The sequence below is a fragment of the Oncorhynchus kisutch genome, linkage group LG1 (genome assembly GCF_002021735.2).
Source record: "Oncorhynchus kisutch isolate 150728-3 linkage group LG1, Okis_V2, whole genome shotgun sequence".
Classification (NCBI taxonomy): Eukaryota; Metazoa; Chordata; class Actinopteri; order Salmoniformes; family Salmonidae; genus Oncorhynchus; species Oncorhynchus kisutch.
Window position 1 is genome coordinate 351,317 of NC_034174.2, and position 19,067 is coordinate 370,383.

The 19,067-nt window shown below is 40.9% G+C and overlaps 1 protein-coding gene across 1 annotated transcript in view; it reads left to right on the forward strand.

Moving 5' to 3' along the window:
• Positions 1 to 19,067, forward strand: part of LOC109884347 (lysine-specific demethylase phf2-like) — a 185,350-nt gene that overhangs the window by 27,604 nt on the left and 138,679 nt on the right. The window contains 2 exon segments of the mRNA XM_031831395.1: positions 4,733 to 4,818; positions 5,562 to 5,673. Of these exon segments, the coding sequence (XP_031687255.1) occupies positions 4,733 to 4,818; positions 5,562 to 5,673 (198 nt within the window).

Here is a 19,067-nt window from a genome sequence, read left to right on the forward strand (position 1 = left end):
GACTCGGGACCGGTACCCCCTGTATATAGTCTCATGACTAACCTGTACCCCCGCACATTGACTCGGGAATGGTACTCCTGTATATAGTCTCATTACTAAACGTTACCCCCGCACATTGACTCGGGACCGTGACCCCCTGTATATAGTCTCATAACTAACGTTACCCCCGCACATTGACTCGGGACCGGTACCCCCTGTATATAGTCCCATTACTAACCTGTACCCCCGCACATTGACTCGGGACCGTTACCCCCTGTATATAGTCTCATTACTAACGTTACCCCCGCACATTGACTCGGGACCGGTACCCCCTGTATATAGTCCCATTACTAACCTGTACCCCCGCACATTGACTCGGGACCGTTACCCCCTGTATATAGTCTCATTACTAACGTTACCCCCGCACATTGACTCGGGACCGGTACCCCCTGTATATAGTCTCATTACTAACGTTACCCCCGCACATTGACTCGGGACCGGTACCCCCTGTATATAGTCCCATTACTAACCTGTACCCCCGCACATTGACTCGGACCCCCTGTATATAGCCTCAATACTAACCGGTACCCCCTGTATATAGCCTCATTACTAACCTGTACCCTTGCACATTGACTCGGGACCGGTACCCCCTGTATATAGTCTCATTACTAACCTGTACCCCCGCAAATTGACTCGGGACTGGTACCCCCTGTATATAGTCTCATGACTAACCGGTACCCCCTGTATATAGCCTCATGACTAACCGGTACCCCCTGTATGTAGCCTCATTACTAATCCGTACCCCCGCACATTGACTCGGGACCGGTACCCCCTGCATACAGTCTCATTACTAACCGGTACCCCTGCACATTGACTCTGTACAGGTACCCCCTGCATATAGTCTCATTACTAACCTGTACCCCCGCACATTGAATCTGTACCAGTACCCCCTGCATATAGTCTCATTACTAACCGGAACCTCCTTCATATGGTCTCATTACTAATCGGTACCCTCACACATTGACTCGGGACTGGTATCCCCTGTATATAGTCTCATTACTAACCAGTTCCCCCTGCATATGGTCTCATTACTAACCGATACCCCCCGCACATTGACTCTGTACCAGTTCCCCCTGCATATAGTCTCATTACTACCCAGTACCCCCTGAATATAGTCTCATTACTAACCGATACCCCCGCACATTGACTCTGTACCAGTTCCCCCTGCATATAGTCTCATTACTACCCAGTACCCCCTGAATATAGTCTCATTACTAACCGATACCCCCACACATTGACTCTGTACCAGTTCCCCCTGCATATAGTCTCATTACTACCCAGTACCCCCTGTATATAGTCTCATTACTAACCGATACCCCCGCACATTGACTCTGTACCAGTTCCCCCTGCATATAGTCTCATTACTAACCAGTACCCAGCACATTGACTCTGTACCAGTTCCCCCTGCATATAGTCTCATTACTAACCAGTACCCAGCACATTGACTCTGTACCAGTTCCCCCTGCATATAGTCTCATTACTAACCGGAACCTCCTTCATATAGTCTCATTACTACCCAGTTCCCCCTGCATATAGTCTCATTACTACTCAGTTCCCCCTGCATATAGTCTCATTACTACTCAGTTCCCCCTGCATATAGTCTCATTACTACCCAGTTCCCCCTGCATATAGCCTCCACATTGATTCTGTACCAGTTCCCCCTGCATATAGTCTCATTACTAACCGGAACCTCCTTCATATAGTCTCATTACTACTCAGTTCCCCCTGCATATAGTCTCATTACTAACCGGAACCTCCTTCATATAGTCTCATTACTACTCAGTTCCCCCTGCATATAGTCTCATTACTAACCGGAACCTCCTTCATATAGTCTCATTACTACTCAGTTCCCCCTGTATATAGCCTCCACATTGACTCTATACCAGTTCCCCCTGCATATAGCCTCCACATTGACTCTGTACCAGTTCCCCCTGCATATAGTCTCATTACTAACCGGAACCTCCTTCATATAGTCTCATTACTACACAGTTCCCCCTGCATATAGTCTCATTACTTACCGGAACCTCCTTCATATAGTCTCATTACTAACCGGAACCTCCTTCATATAGTCTCATTACTAAACGGAACCTCCTTCATATAGTCTCATTACTAACCGGAACCTCCTTCATATAGTCTCATTACTAACCGGAACCTCCTTCATATAGTCTCATTACTAACCAGTTCCCCCTGCATATAGTCTCATTACTACCCAGTTCCCCCTGCATAAAGTATCATTACTAACCAGTTCCCCCTGCATATAGTCTCATTACTAACCGGAACCTCCTTCATATAGTCTCATTACTAACCGGAACCTCCTTCATATAGTCTCATTACTAACCAGAACCTCCTTCATATAGTCTCATTACTAACCAGTTCCCCCTGCATATAGTCTCATTACTACCCAGTTCCCCCTGCATAAAGTCTCATTACTAACCAGTTCCCCCTGCATATAGCCTCCACATTGACTCTGTACCAGTTCCCCCTTCATATAGTCTCATTACTACCCAGTACCCAACACATTGACTCTGTACCAGTTCCCCCTGCATATAGCCTCATTACTACCCAGTTCCCCCTGTATATAGTCTCATTACTAACCGATACCCCCACAGATTGACTCTGTACCAGTTCCCCCTGTATATAGTCTCATTACTACCCAGTTCCCCCTGCATATAGTCTCATTACTAACCAGTTCCCCCTGTATATAGTCTCATTACTAACCGGAACCTCCTTCATATAGTCTCATTACTAACCGGAACCTCCTGCATATAGTCTCATTACTAACCGGAACCTCCTTCATATAGTCTCATTACTAACCGGAACCTCCTTCATATAGTCTCATTACTAACCGGAACCTCCTGCATATAGTCTCATTACTACCCACTTCCCCCTGCATATAGTCTCATTACTAATTAGTTCCCCCTGCATATAGCCTCCACATTGACTCTGTACCAGTACCTATAGTCTCATTACTACTCAGTTCCCCCTGCATATAGTCTCATTACTAACCGATACCTCCTTCATATAGTCTCATTACTACTCAGTTCCCCCTGCATATAGTCTCATTACTAACCGATACCTCCTTCATATAGTCTCATTACTACCTAGTTCCCCCTGCATATAGTCTCATTACTACCCAGTTCCCCCTGCATATAGTCTCATTACTAACCGGTGCCCCCTGCATATAGCTTCCTCATTGTTATTTACATTTGTTGTGTTACTTTTTTATTTGATTTTTTCAAAACTTTAGTTTAAAATATTTTCTTATTCTTATTTTCTTGTTGGTTAAGGGCTTGTAAGTAAGCATTTCACTGTAAGGTCTACAGATGTTGTATTCGGGGCATGTGACAAATACAATTGATTTCAATTGCTGCAAAGTAACCACTTCTAAAGGCCACCAATAATGAGAAGAGACTTGCTTGTGCCAAGAAACACGATTATTGGACATTAGACCGGTGGAAAAAAATCTGTCCTTTGGTCTGATGAGTCCAAATTTGAGATTTTTGCTTCCAACTGCTGTGTCTTTGTGAGATGCAGAGTAGGTGAACGGAGGATCTCTGAATGTGTGGGTCCCACCATGAAGCATGGAGGAGGAGGTGCGATGGTGTGGGGGTGTTTTGCTGGTGACACTGTCTGTGATTTATTTAGAATTCAAGGCACACTTAACCAGCATGGCTACCACATCATTCTGCTACCACACCATCCCATCTGGTCTCCGCTTAGTGGGACTATAATTTGTTTTTCAATAGGACAGTGACCCAACACAACTCTAGACTGTGTAAGGGCTATTTGACCAAGAAGGAGAGTGATGGAGTCTACATCAAATGGCCTGGCCTCCACAATCACCTGACCTCAACCCAATTGAGTTGGTTTGGGATGAGTTGGACCGCAGAGTGAAGGAAAAGCAGCCAACAATTGCTCAGCATATGTGGAAAGTCCCTCAAAACTGTTGGAAAAGCATTCCAGGTGAAGCTGGTTGAGAGAATGCCAAGAGTGAGCAAAGCTGTCATCAAGGCAACGGGTGTCTACTTTGAAGAATCTCAAATATAACATATTATTATTATTTGTTTAACACTTTTTTGATTACTACATGATTCCATATGTGTTATTTTATAGTGTTGAAGTCTTCATTATTATTCTACAAAGTAGAATATGAGTAGGTGAATGAATAGGTGTCCAAACTTTTGACTGGCACTGTATATCACTCCCTGCTGTTCCAGCTGTGTTAATGTATATCTCTCTGCTGTTCCAGTTGTGTTAATGTATATCTCTCTGCTGTTCCAGCTGTGTTAATGTATATCTCTCTGCTGTTCCAGTTGTGTTAATGTATATCTCTCTGCTGTTCCAGCTGTGTTAATGTATATCTCTCTGCTGTTCCAGCTGTGTTAATGTATATCTCTCTGCTGTTCCAGCTGCGTTAATGTACATCTCTCTGCTGTTCCAGCTGTGTTGGTGTATATCTCTGCTGTTCCAGCTGTGTTAATGTATATCTCTGCTGCTCCAGCTGTGTTGGTGTATATGTCTCTGCTGTTCCAGCTGTGTTAATGTATATCTCTCTGCTGTTCCAGCTGTGTTGGTGTATATCTCTCTGCTGTTCCAGCTGTGTTAATGTATATCTCTCTGCTGTTCCAGCTGTGTTAATGTATATCTCTCTACTGTTCCAGCTGTGTTAATGTATATCTCTCTGCTGTTCCAGCTGTGTTGGTGTGGATGAAGATGAGGCTCCAGACATTGACATCTACCACTGTCCCAACTGTGAGAAGACAGATGGAAAATCCACCAGTAAGTCTGTCTGTCTGGCGTACCTACTGCAGTCTTGTACATGCTGTCCTGTACCTGCAGTCCTGTACATGCAGTCCTGTACCTGCTGTCCTGTACCTGCTGTCCTGTACATGCAGTCTTGTACCTGTTGTCCTGTACATGCAGTCCCGTACCTGCTGTCCTGTACATGCAATCATGTACCTGCTGTCCTGTACCTGCTGTCCTGTACATGCTGTCTTGTACCTGCTGTCCTGTACATACAGTCTTGTACCTGTTGTCCTGTACCTGCAGTCCTGTACATGCAGTCCTGTACCTGCAGCCCTGTACCTGCTGTCCTGTACATGCTGTCCTGTACCTGCTGTCCTGTACCTGCTGTCCTGTACATGCAGTCCTGTACATGCAGTTCTGTACCTGCTGTCCTGTACCTGCTGTCCTGTACATGCAGTCTTGTAGATGCAGTCCTGTACATGCAGTTCTGTACCTGCTGTCCTGTACCTGCTGTCCTGTACACGCAGTCCTGTACCTGCTGTCCTGTACATGCAGTCTTGTACATGCAGTCTTGTACCTGCTGTCCTGTGCATGCTGTCCTGTACATGCAGTCGTGTACGTGCAGTCCCACAGGCTGACACTGCACAGGGCTTTATTCATTAGTGTAAACCATAGCATCCCACTCCGTTTTCTTCTGTTTGGTGTCTAGTGAATAGGACTGCACTGCTATAAGCATATATGTTGTCTTAATCTTGTTCTTGTCTTTGTGTGTTTAGTGAAAAACAAGAAAAGGAATAAACACGACACAGGACAGAGTGGAGACATCCGAGCTGTTCAGAACGGCAGTCAGGTGTTCATCAAGGAGCTACGCAGTCGCACCTTCCCCAGGTAAACAACAACTCAAATCAAATCAATTTTATTCGTCACATGCTTTGTAAAAAGGTGTAGAGTAACAGTGGAAGGTCCTTTTCCAACAATGCAGAGTTAAAGATATATATTTTTTTACAAAAAGTTGGAATAATTGCACAGTGAATAACAGTAAAAAAAATAATAACAGGACTATATACGGGGAGTATCAGGTAATAACATGGTTATATACAGGAAGTATCAGGTAATAACATGGTTATATACAGGGAGTACCAGGTAATAACATGGTTATATACAGGAAGTATCAGGTAATAATATGGTTATATACAGGGAGTATCAGGTAATAACATGGTTATATACGGGGAGTATCAGGTAATAACATGGTTATATACAGGAAGTATCAGGTAATAACATGGTTATATAACAGGGAGTACCAGGTAATAACATGGTTATATACAGGAAGTATCAGGTAATAATATGGTTATATACAGGGAGTATCAGGTAATAACATGGTTATATACAGGAAGTATCAGGTAATAACATGGTTATATACGGGGAGTATCAGGTAATAACATGGTTATATACGGGGAGTATCAGGTAATAACATGGTTATATACAGGAAGTATCAGGTAATAACATGGTTATATACGGGGAGTATCAGGTAATAACATGGTTATATACAGGAAGTATCAGGTAATAACATGGCAATATACAGGGAGTACCAGGTAATACCATGGTTATATACAGGGAGTACCAGGTAATACCATGGTTATATACAGGGAGTACCAGGTAATAACATGGTTATATACAGGGAGTACCAGCTAATAACATGGTTATATACAGGGAGTACCGGGTTATACCATGGTTATATACAGGGAGTACCAGGTAATAACATGGTTATATACGGGGAGTATCAGGTAATAACATGGTTATATACAGGAAGTATCAGGTAATAACATGGTTATATACAGGAAGTATCAGGTAATAACATGGTTATATAAGGGGAGTATCAGGTAATAACATGGTTATATACAGGAAGTATCAGGTAATAACATGGTTATATAAGGGGAGTATCAGGTAATAACATGGTTATATACAGGAAGTATCAGGTAATAACATGGTTATATACGGGGAGTATCAGGTAATAACATGGTTATATACAGGAAGTATCAGGTAATAACATGGTTATATACAGGAAGTATCAGGTAATAACATGGTTATATACAGGAAGTATCAGGTAATAACATGGTTATATACGGGGAGTATCAGGTAATAACATGGTTATATACAGGAAGTATCAGGTAATAACATGGTTATATACAGGAAGTATCAGGTAATAACATGGTTATATACGGGGAGTATCAGGTAATAACATGGTTATATACAGGGAGTACCAGGTAATAGCATGGCTATATACGGGGAGTATCAGGTAATAACATGGTTATATACGGGGAGTATCAGGTAATAACATGGTTATATACAGGAAGTATCAGGTAATAACATGGTTATATACGGGGAGTATCAGGTAATAACATGGTTATATACAGGACGTATCAGGTAATAACATGGTTATATACAGGAAGTATCAGGTAATAACATGGTTATATACAGGAAGTATCAGGTAATAACATGGTTATATACGGGGAGTATCAGGTAATAACATGGTTATATACAGGAAGTATCAGGTAATAACATGGTTATATACAGGAAGTATCAGGTAATAACATGGTTATATACGGGGAGTACCAGGTAATAGCATGGCTATATACGGGGAGTATCAGGTAATAACATGGTTATATACAGGGAGTACCAGGTAATAGCATGGCTATATACGGGGAGTATCAGGTAATAGCATGGTTATTTACAGGAAGTATCAGGTAATAACATGGTTATATACAGGGAGTATCAGGTAATAACATGGTTATATACAGGAAGTATCAGGTAATAGCATGGTTATATACAGGGAGGTAATAACATGGTTATATACGGGGAGTATCAGGTAATAACATGGTTATATACAGGAAGTATCAGGTAATAACATGGTTATATACGGGGAGTATCAGGTAATAACATGGTTATATACAGGAAGTATCAGGTAATAACATGGTTATATACAGGGAGTACCAGGTAATAACATGGTTATATACAGGGAGTATCAGGTAATAACATGGTTATATACAGGGAGTACCAGGTAATAGCATGGTTATTTACAGGAAGTATCAGGTAATAACATGGTTATATACAGGGAGTATCAGGTAATAACATGGTTATATACAGGGAGTATCAGGTAATAACATGGTTATATACAGGAAGTATCAGGTAATAACATGGTTATATACAGGGAGTACCAGGTAATAACATGGTTATATACAGGGAGTATCAGGTAATAACATGGTTATATACAGGGAGTATCAGGTAATAACATGGTTATATACAGGGAGTATCAGGTAATAACATGGTTATATACAGGGAGTATCAGGTAATAATATGGTTATATACAGGAAGTATCAGGTAATAACATGGTTATATACAGGGAGTATCAGGTAATAACATGGTTATATACAGGGAGTATCAGGTAATAACATGGTTATATACAGGGAGTATCAGGTAATAACATGGTTATATACAGGGAGTATCAGGTAATAACATGGTTATATACAGGGAGTACCAGGTAATAGCATGGTTATTTACAGGAAGTATCAGGTAATAACATGGTTATATACAGGGAGTATCAGGTAATAACATGGTTATATACAGGGAGTATCAGGTAATAACGTGGTTATATACAGGAAGTACCAGGTAATACCATGGTTATATACGGGGAGTACCAGGTAATAACATGGTTATATACAGGGAGGTAATAACATGGCTATATACAGGGAGTACCAGGTAATAACATGGCTATATACAGGGAGTATCAGGTAATAACATGGTTATATACAGGACGTATCAGGTAATAACATGGTTATATACAGGGAGCATCAGGTAATAACATGGTTATATACAGGGAGTATCAGGTAATAACGTGGTTATATACAGGAAGTACCAGGTAATACCATGGTTATATACGGGGAGTACCAGGTAATAACATGGTTATATACAGGGAGTACCAGGTAATAACATGGTAATATACAGGGAGTACCAGGTAATAACATGGTTATATACGGGGAGTCTCAGATAATAACGTGGTTATATACAGGAAGTATCAGGTAATAACATGGTTATATACAGGGAGTATCAGGTAATAACATGGTTATATACAGGGAGGTAATAACATGGCTATATACAGGGAGTACCAGGTAATAACATGGCTATATACAGGGAGTATCAGGTAATACCATGGTTATATACAGGGAGTATCAGGTAATAACATGGTTATATACAGGGAGTACCAGGTAATAACATGGTTATATACGGGGAGTATCAGGTAAGGACATGGTTATATACAGGAAGTACCAGGTAATAACATGGTTATATACAGGGAGTACCAGATAATAACATGGCTATATACAGGAAGTACCAGGTAATAACATGGCTATATACAGGAAGTACCAGGTAATAACATGGCTATATACTGGGGGTACCAGGTAATAACATGGCTATATACAGGAAGTATCAGGTAATAACATGACTATATACAGGGAGTACCAGGGAGTACCAGGTAATAACATGGCTATATACAGGGGGTACCAGGTAATAACATGGCTATATACAGGAAGTACAAGTAGCGAGTCGATGTACAGGGGTACCAGGTAATTACATGGTTATATACATGGAGTACCAGGTAATAACATGGTTATATACAGGGAGTACCGGGTTATACCATGGTTATATACAGGGAGTACCAGGTAATAACATGGTTATATACAGGAAGTACCAGGTAATAACATGGCAATATACAGGGAGTACCAGGTAATACCATGGTTATATACAGGGAGTACCAGGTTATACCATGGTTATATACAGGGAGTATCAGGTAATACCATGGTTATATACAGGAAGTACCATGTAATAATATGGCTATATACAGGCAGTACCAGTAGCGAGTCGATGTACAGGGGTACCAGGTAATTACATGGTTATATACAGGGAGTACCAGGTAATAACATGGTTATATACAGGGAGTACCAGGTAATAACATGGTTATATACAGGGAGTACCAGGTAATAACATGGTTATATACAGGGAGTACCAGGTAATAACATGGCTATATACAGGGGGTACCAGGTAATAACATGGCTATATACAGGAAGTACCAGGTAATAACATGGCTATATACAGGGGGTACCAGGTAATAACATGGCTATATACAGGAAGTACCAGGTAATAACTTGACTATATACAGGGAGTACCAGGTAATAACATGGCTATATACAGGGGGTACCAGGTAATAACATGGCTATATACAGGAAGTACAAGTAGCGAGTCGATGTACAGGGGTACCAGGTAATTACATGGTTATATACAGGGAGTACCAGGTAATAACATGGTTATATACAGGAAGTACCAGGTAATCACATGGCTATATACAGGGGGTACCAGGTAATAACATGGCTATATACTAGAGGTACCAGGTAATAACATGGTTATATACAGGGAATACCAGGTAATAACATGGTTATATACAGGGAGTACCAGGTAATAATATGGTTATATACAGGGAGTACCAGGTAATAACATGGTTATATACAGGAAGTACCAGGTAATAACATGGCAATATACAGGGAGTACCAGGTAATACCATGGTTATATACTTGGAGTACCAGGTAATAACATGGCTATATACAGGGGGTACCAGGTAATAACATGGCTATATACAGGAAGTACAAGTAGCGAGTCGATGTACAGGGGTACCAGGTAATTACATGGTTATATACAGGGAGTACCAGGTAATAACATGGTTATATACAGGAAGTACCAGGTAATCACATGGCTATATACAGGGGGTACCAGGTAATAACATGGCTATATACTAGAGGTACCAGGTAATAACATGGTTATATACAGGGAGTACCAGGTAATAACATGGTTATGTACAGGGAGTACCAGGTAATAATATGGTTATATACAGGGAGTACCAGGTAATAACATGGTTATATACAGGGAGTACCAGGTAATACCATGGTTATATACAGGGAGTACCAGGTAATACCATGGTTTTATACAGGGAGTACCAGCTAATAACATGGTTATATACAGGGAGTACCGGGTTATACCATGGTTATATACAGGGAGTACCAGGTAATAACATGGTTATATACAGGAAGTACCAGGTAATAACATGGCAATATACAGGGAGTACCAGGTAATACCATGGTTATATACAGGGAGTACCAGGTAATAACTAGGCTATATACTGGGAGTACCAGGTAATAACATGGTTATATACAGGAAGTACCATGTAATAATATGGCTATATACAGGCAGTACCAGGTAATAACATGGCTATATACAGGAAGTACCAGGTAATAACATGGCTATATACAGGAAGTATCAGGTAATAACATGGCTATATACAGGAAGTACCAGGTAATAATATGGCTATTCACAGGGGGTACCAGGTAATAACATGGCTATATACAGGAAGTACCAGGTAATAACATGGCTATATATAGGAAGTACAAGTAGCGAGTCGATGTACAGGGGTACCAGGTAATTACATGGTTATATACATGGAGTACCAGGTAATAACATGGTTATATACAGGAAGTACCAGGTAATCACATGGCTATATACAGGAAGTACCAGGTAATCACATGGCTATATACAGGGGGTACCAGGTAATAACATGGCTATATACTAGAGGTACCAGGTAATAACATGGTTATATACAGGGAGTACCAGGTAATAACATGGTTATATACAGGGAGTACCAGGTAATAACATGGTTATATACAGGAAGTACCAGGTAATAACATGGCAATATACAGGGAGTACCAGGTAATAACATGGTTATATACAGGGAGTACCAGGTAATAACATGGCTATATACAGGAAGTACCAGGTAATAACTTGACTATATACAGGGAGTTCCAGGTAATAACATGGCTATATACAGGGGGTACCAGGTAATAACATGGCTATATACAGGAAGTACAAGTAGCGAGTCGATGTACAGGGGTACCAGGTAATTACATGGTTATATACAGGGAGTACCAGGTAATAACATGGTTATATACAGGAAGTACCAGGTAATCACATGGCTATATACAGGGGGTACCAGGTAATAACATGGCTATATACTAGAGGTACCAGGTAATAACATGGTTATATACAGGGAATACCAGGTAATAACATGGTTATATACAGGGAGTACCAGGTAATAATATGGTTATATACAGGGAGTACCAGGTAATAACATGGTTATATACAGGAAGTACCAGGTAATAACATGGCAATATACAGGGAGTACCAGGTAATACCATGGTTATATACTTGGAGTACCAGGTAATAACATGGCTATATACAGGGGGTACCAGGTAATAACATGGCTATATACAGGAAGTACAAGTAGCGAGTCGATGTACAGGGGTACCAGGTAATTACATGGTTATATACAGGGAGTACCAGGTAATAACATGGTTATATACAGGAAGTACCAGGTAATCACATGGCTATATACAGGGGGTACCAGGTAATAACATGGCTATATACTAGAGGTACCAGGTAATAACATGGTTATATACAGGGAGTACCAGGTAATAACATGGTTATGTACAGGGAGTACCAGGTAATAATATGGTTATATACAGGGAGTACCAGGTAATAACATGGTTATATACAGGGAGTACCAGGTAATACCATGGTTATATACAGGGAGTACCAGGTAATACCATGGTTTTATACAGGGAGTACCAGCTAATAACATGGTTATATACAGGGAGTACCGGGTTATACCATGGTTATATACAGGGAGTACCAGGTAATAACATGGTTATATACAGGAAGTACCAGGTAATAACATGGCAATATACAGGGAGTACCAGGTAATACCATGGTTATATACAGGGAGTACCAGGTAATAACTAGGCTATATACTGGGAGTACCAGGTAATAACATGGTTATATACAGGAAGTACCATGTAATAATATGGCTATATACAGGCAGTACCAGGTAATAACATGGCTATATACAGGAAGTACCAGGTAATAACATGGCTATATACAGGAAGTATCAGGTAATAACATGGCTATATACAGGAAGTACCAGGTAATAATATGGCTATTCACAGGGGGTACCAGGTAATAACATGGCTATATACAGGAAGTACCAGGTAATAACATGGCTATATATAGGAAGTACAAGTAGCGAGTCGATGTACAGGGGTACCAGGTAATTACATGGTTATATACATGGAGTACCAGGTAATAACATGGTTATATACAGGAAGTACCAGGTAATCACATGGCTATATACAGGGGGTACCAGGTAATAATATGGTTATACACAGGGAGTACCAGGTAATAACATGGTTATATACAGGAAGTACCAGGTAATAACATGGCAATATACAGGGAGTACCAGGTAATACCGTGGTTATATACAGGGAGTACCAGGTAATACCATGGTTATATACAGGGAGTACCAGGTAATACCATGGTTATATACAGGGAGTACCAGCTAATAACATGGTTATATACAGGGAGTACCGGGTTATACCATGGTTATATACAGGGAGTACCAGGTAATAATATGGCTATATACAGGGGGTACCAGGTAATAACATGGCTATATACAGGAAGTACCAGGTAATAACATGGTTATATACAGGGGGGACCAGGTAATAACATGGCTATATACAGGAAGTACCAGGTAATAACATGGCTATATACAGGAAGTATCAGGTAATAACATGGCTATATACAGGAAGTACCAGGTAATAATATGGCTATTTACAGGGGGTACCAGGTAATACCATGGTTATATACTTGGAGTCCCAGGTTATAACATGGCTATATACAGGGGGTACCAGGTAATAACATGGCTATATACAGGAAGTACAAGTAGCGAGTCGATGTACAGGGGTACCAGGTAATTACATGGTTATATACAGGGAGTACCAGGTAATAACATGGCTATATACAGGGAGTATCAGGTAATACCATGGTAATATACAGGGAGTATCAGGTAATAACTTGGCTATATACAGGGAGTATCAGGTAATACCATGGTTATATACAGGGAGGTAATAACATGGTTATATACAGGAAGTACTATGTAATAACATGGCTATATACAGGAAGTACCATTAGCGATTCAATGTACAGGGGTACCAGGTAATTACATGGTTATATACAGGGAGTACCAGGTTATACCATGGTTATATACAGGGAGTATCAGGTAATACCATGGTTATATACAGAGAGTACCAGGTAATAACATGACTATATACATGGAGTACCATGTAATAACATGGCAATATACAGGGAGTACCAGGTAATAACATGGCAATATATAGGGAGTACCAGGTAATACCATGTTTATATACAGAGAGTACCAGGTAATACCATGGTTATATACATGGAGTACCAGGTAATACCATGGCAATGTACAGGGAGTACCAGTAGTGAGTCGTTGATGCCGGGGTATGAGGTAATAACCTGGCTATGTACAGGGAGTACCAGTACTGAGTCGTTGATGCCGGGGTATGAGGTAATAACATGGCTATGTACAGGGAGTACCAGTACTGAGTCGTTGATGCAGGGGTATGAGGTAATAACTTGACTATGTACAGGGAGTACCAGTACTGAGTCGTTGATGCCGGGGTATGAGGTAATAACTTGGCTATGTACAGGGAGTACCAGTAGTGAGTCGTTGTGCAGGGGTATAAGGTAATAACATGGCTATGTACAGGGAGTACCAGTACTGAGTTGTTGATGCAGGGGTATGAGGTAATAACTTGGCTATGTACAGGGAGTACCAGTACTGAGTCGTTGTGCAGGGGTATGAGGTAATAACATGGCTATGTACAGGGAGTACCAGTACTGAGTCGTTGATGCAGGGGTATGAGGTAATAACTTGGCTATGTACAGAGAGTACCAGTACTGAGTCGTTGATGCAGGGGTATGAGGTAATAACTTGGCTATGTACAGGGAGTACCATTACTGAGTCGTTGATGCCGGGGTATGAGGTAATAACTTGGCTATGTACAGGGAGTACCAGTACTGAGTCGTTGATGCCGGGGTATGAGGTAATAACTTGGCTATGTACAGGGAGTACCATTACTGAGCCGTTGATGCAGGGGTATGAGGTAATAACATGGCTATGTCCAGGGACTACCATTACTGCAGGGGTACGAGGTAACTGAGGTAGCTACAGTCCATTCGGAATGTATTCAGACCCCTTGACCTTTTTAGAATGAGATTACAGACTCATTTTAAAATTGATTAAATGTTTTTTTTTCTCATCAATCTACACACAATACCCCATAAAGACAAAGTTTAAACATGTTTTAGAAAATTTTGCAAATGTATTAAAAATAAAATGAATAAATAACTTATTTACATAAGTATTCTGACCCTTTGCTATGAAACTCGAAATTGAGCTCAGGTGCATCCTGTTTCCATTGATCATAATTGAGATGTTTCTACAACTTGATTGGAGTCCACCAGTGGTAAATTCAATTGATTGGACATGATTTGGAAAGGCACACACCTGTCTATATAAGGTCCCACAGTTGACAGTGTATGTCAGATCAAAAACCAAGCCATGAGGTGGATGGAATTGTGCGTAGAGCTCCGAGACAGCATGGTGTCGAGGCACAGATTTCTGCAGCATTGAAGGTCCCCAAGAACACAGTGGCCTCCATCATTCTGAAATGGAAGACGTTTGGAACCACCAAGACTCTTCCTAGAGCTGGCCGCTCAGCCAAACATGAGACGGGCCTTGGTCAGGGAGGTGACCGAGAATCCGATGGTCACTCAGAGCTCCAGAGTTTTCCTGTGGAGATGGGAGAACCTTCCAGAATTTTCATCTCTGTAGCACTCCACCAATCAGGCCTTTATGGTAGTGGCCAGACGAAAGCAACTCCTCAGTAAAAGGCACATGACAGCCTGCTTGGAGTTAAAGACTCTCACTGTCACGGCCGTCGAAAGAAGTAGACCAAAGCGCAGCGTGGTGAGTGTACATTTTACTTTTATTTTAAAATGTCGCCAACAAACGGAAAACAACCGTGAAGCTTACAAGGGCTATAGTGGCCCTAAAAAAAGTGAACTACCCACAATGAAAGGAGGGAAAAGGCCAACCTAAGTATGATTCCCAATCAGAGACAACGATAGACAGCTGTCCCTGATTGAGAACCATACCCGGCCAAAACATAGAAATAAAGAAACATAGAAAAGAAAACATAGAATGCCCACCCCACATCACACCCTGACCAAACCAAATAGAGAAATAAAACGGCTCTCTAAGGTCAGGGCGTGAGACTCAAACCATATTTGGGGAGTTTCTCCCATTCTTCTCTGCAGATCCTCTCAAGCTCTGTCAGTTTGGATGGGGAGACTCACTGCACAGCTATATTCAGGTCTCTCCAGATATGTTAGATCAGGTTCAGGTCAGAGCTCTGGCTGGGCCACTCAAGGACATTCAGAGACTTGTCCCGAAGCTACTTCTGCATTGTTTTGGCTGTGTGCTTAGAGTCGTTGTCCTGTTGGAAGGTGAACCTTCACCAGAGTCTGAAGTCCTGAGCACTTTGGAGCAGTTTCCATCAAGGATCTCTCAGTACTTTGCTCTGTTCATCTTTGCCTCGATTCTGTGCCTTTTGGCAAACTCCAAGTGGCCTGTCATGCGCCTTTTACTGAGGGGCTTCCGTCTGGCCACTCTACCATAAAGGCCTGATTGGTGGAGTGCTGCAGAGATGGTTGTATTTCTGGAAGGTTCTCCCATCTTACACAGAGGAACTCTAGAGCTCTGTTGTATTGACCATCAGGTTTATGGTCACCTCCCTGACCAAGGCCCTTCTCCCCCAATCATTTTTGCCGGGCAGCCAACTCTAGGAAGTGTCTTGGTGGTTCCAAACTTCTTCTATTTAAGAATGATGGAGGCCACTGTGTTCTTGGGGACCTTCAATGCTGCAGACATTTTTTTATAAACTTCCCCAGATCTGTGCATCAACACAATCCTGTCTTGGAATTCTACAGACAATTCCTTTGACCTCATGGCTTGGTTTTTGCTCTGACATGCACTGTCAACTGTGAGACCTTATATAGACAGGTGTTTGCCTTTCTAAATCATGTCCAATAAATTGAATTTACCACAGGTGGACTCCAATCAAGTTGTGGAAACATCTCAATTATGATCAATGGAAACAGGATGCACCTGAGCTCAATTTCGAGTCTCGTAGCAAAGGGTCTGAATACTTGTGTCAACAAGGTAGTTCTGTTTTTATTTTTAATTCATTTGCTCAAATTTCTAAAAACCTGTTTTTGCTTTGTCATTATGTGGTATTGTGTGTAGATTGATGAGGAAATTGTTATATTTAATCAATTTTAGAATAAGACTGTAACGTGGTACAATGTGTAAAAAGTCAAAGGGTCTGAATACTTCCCTAAAGCACTGTAAAGGTGTGCTGGGCCCCAGTGATGTACCGGGCCTTATTCCTCACCCTCTGTAGTGCCTTGAGGTCGAGTGTATCTGTGTGGGTTTGTTTGTGTGGGAAGTAGCTAGTTAGTTTTTAAACAGCGACTCTCTGTGTCAACCTCCTTAAAGCAGATTTAATTTAACTCCAACCTGTCTCTTATTACTTAGTCTTACTGTACTAAAATATCCGTGACAGGATTATCAGACAGATCTAATACATCCGTGACAGGATTATCAGACAGATCTAATACATCCGTGACAGGATTATCAGACAGTACTAATACATCCCAGACAGGATTATCAGACAGATCTAATACATCCCAGACAGGATTATCAGACAGATCTAATACATCCCAGACAGGATTATCAGACAGATCTAATACATCCCAGACAGGATTATCAGACAGATCTAATACATCCAGACAGGATTATCAGACAGATCTAATACATCCCAGACAGGATTATCAGACAGATCTAATACAACCCAGACAGGATTATCAGACAGATCTAATACATCCCAGACAGGATTATCAGACAGATCTAATACATCCCAGACAGGATTTTCAGACAGATCTAATACATCCCAGACAGGATTATCAGAAAGTATTAATAGATCCCAGACAGGATTATTAGACAGTACTGATACATACTAGACAGGATTATCAGACAGATCTAATACATCTCAGACAGAATTATCAGGCAATGCTAATACATCTGACAGAATTATCAGGCAAAGCTAATACATCTGACAGAATTATCAGGCAATGCTAATACATCTGACAGAATTATCATGCAATGCTAATACATCTGACAGAATTATCAAGCAATGCTAATTCATCTGACAGAATTATCAGGCAATGCTAATTCATCTGACAGAATTATCAGGCAATGCTAATACATCTGACAGAATTATCAGGCAATGCTAATACAGCTCAGACATAATTTACAGACAGTACTAATACATCTCAGACAGGATTATCATACAGTACTAATACAGCTCGGACAGGATTATCAGACAGTACTAATACATCTCAGACAGGATTATCAGACAGTACTAATACATCCCAGACAGGATTATCAGACAGTACTAATACATCTCAGACAGGATTATCAGACAGTACTAATACATCTCAGACAGGATTATCAGACAGTACTAATACATCTCAGGCAGGATTATCAGACAGTACTAATACATCTCAGGTAGGATTATCAGACAGTACTAATACATCTCAGACAGGATTATCAGACAGTACTAATACATCTCAGACAGGATTATCAGACAGTACTAATACATCCCAGATAGGATTATCAGACAGATCTAATACATCCCAGACAGGATTATCAGACAGATCTAATACATCAGTAACAGGATTATCAGACAGTACTAATACATCCCAGACAGGATTATCAGACAGTACTAATACATCCCAGACAGGATTATCAGACAGATCTAATACATCCCAGACAGGATTATCAGACAGATCTAATACATCCCAGACAGGATTATCAGAAAGTATTAATAGATCCCAGACAGGATTATTAGACAGTACTGATACATACTAGACAGGATTATCAGACAGATCTAATACATCTCAGACAGAATTATCAGGCAATGCTAATACATCTGACAGAATTATCAGGCAAAGCTAATACATCTGACAGAATTATCAGGCAATGCTAATACATCTGACAGAATTATCATGCAATGCTAATACATCTGACAGAATTATCAAGCAATGCTAATTCATCTGACAGAATTATCAGGCAATGCTAATTCATCTGACAGAATTATCAGGCAATGCTAATACATCTGACAGAATTATCAGGCAATGCTAAT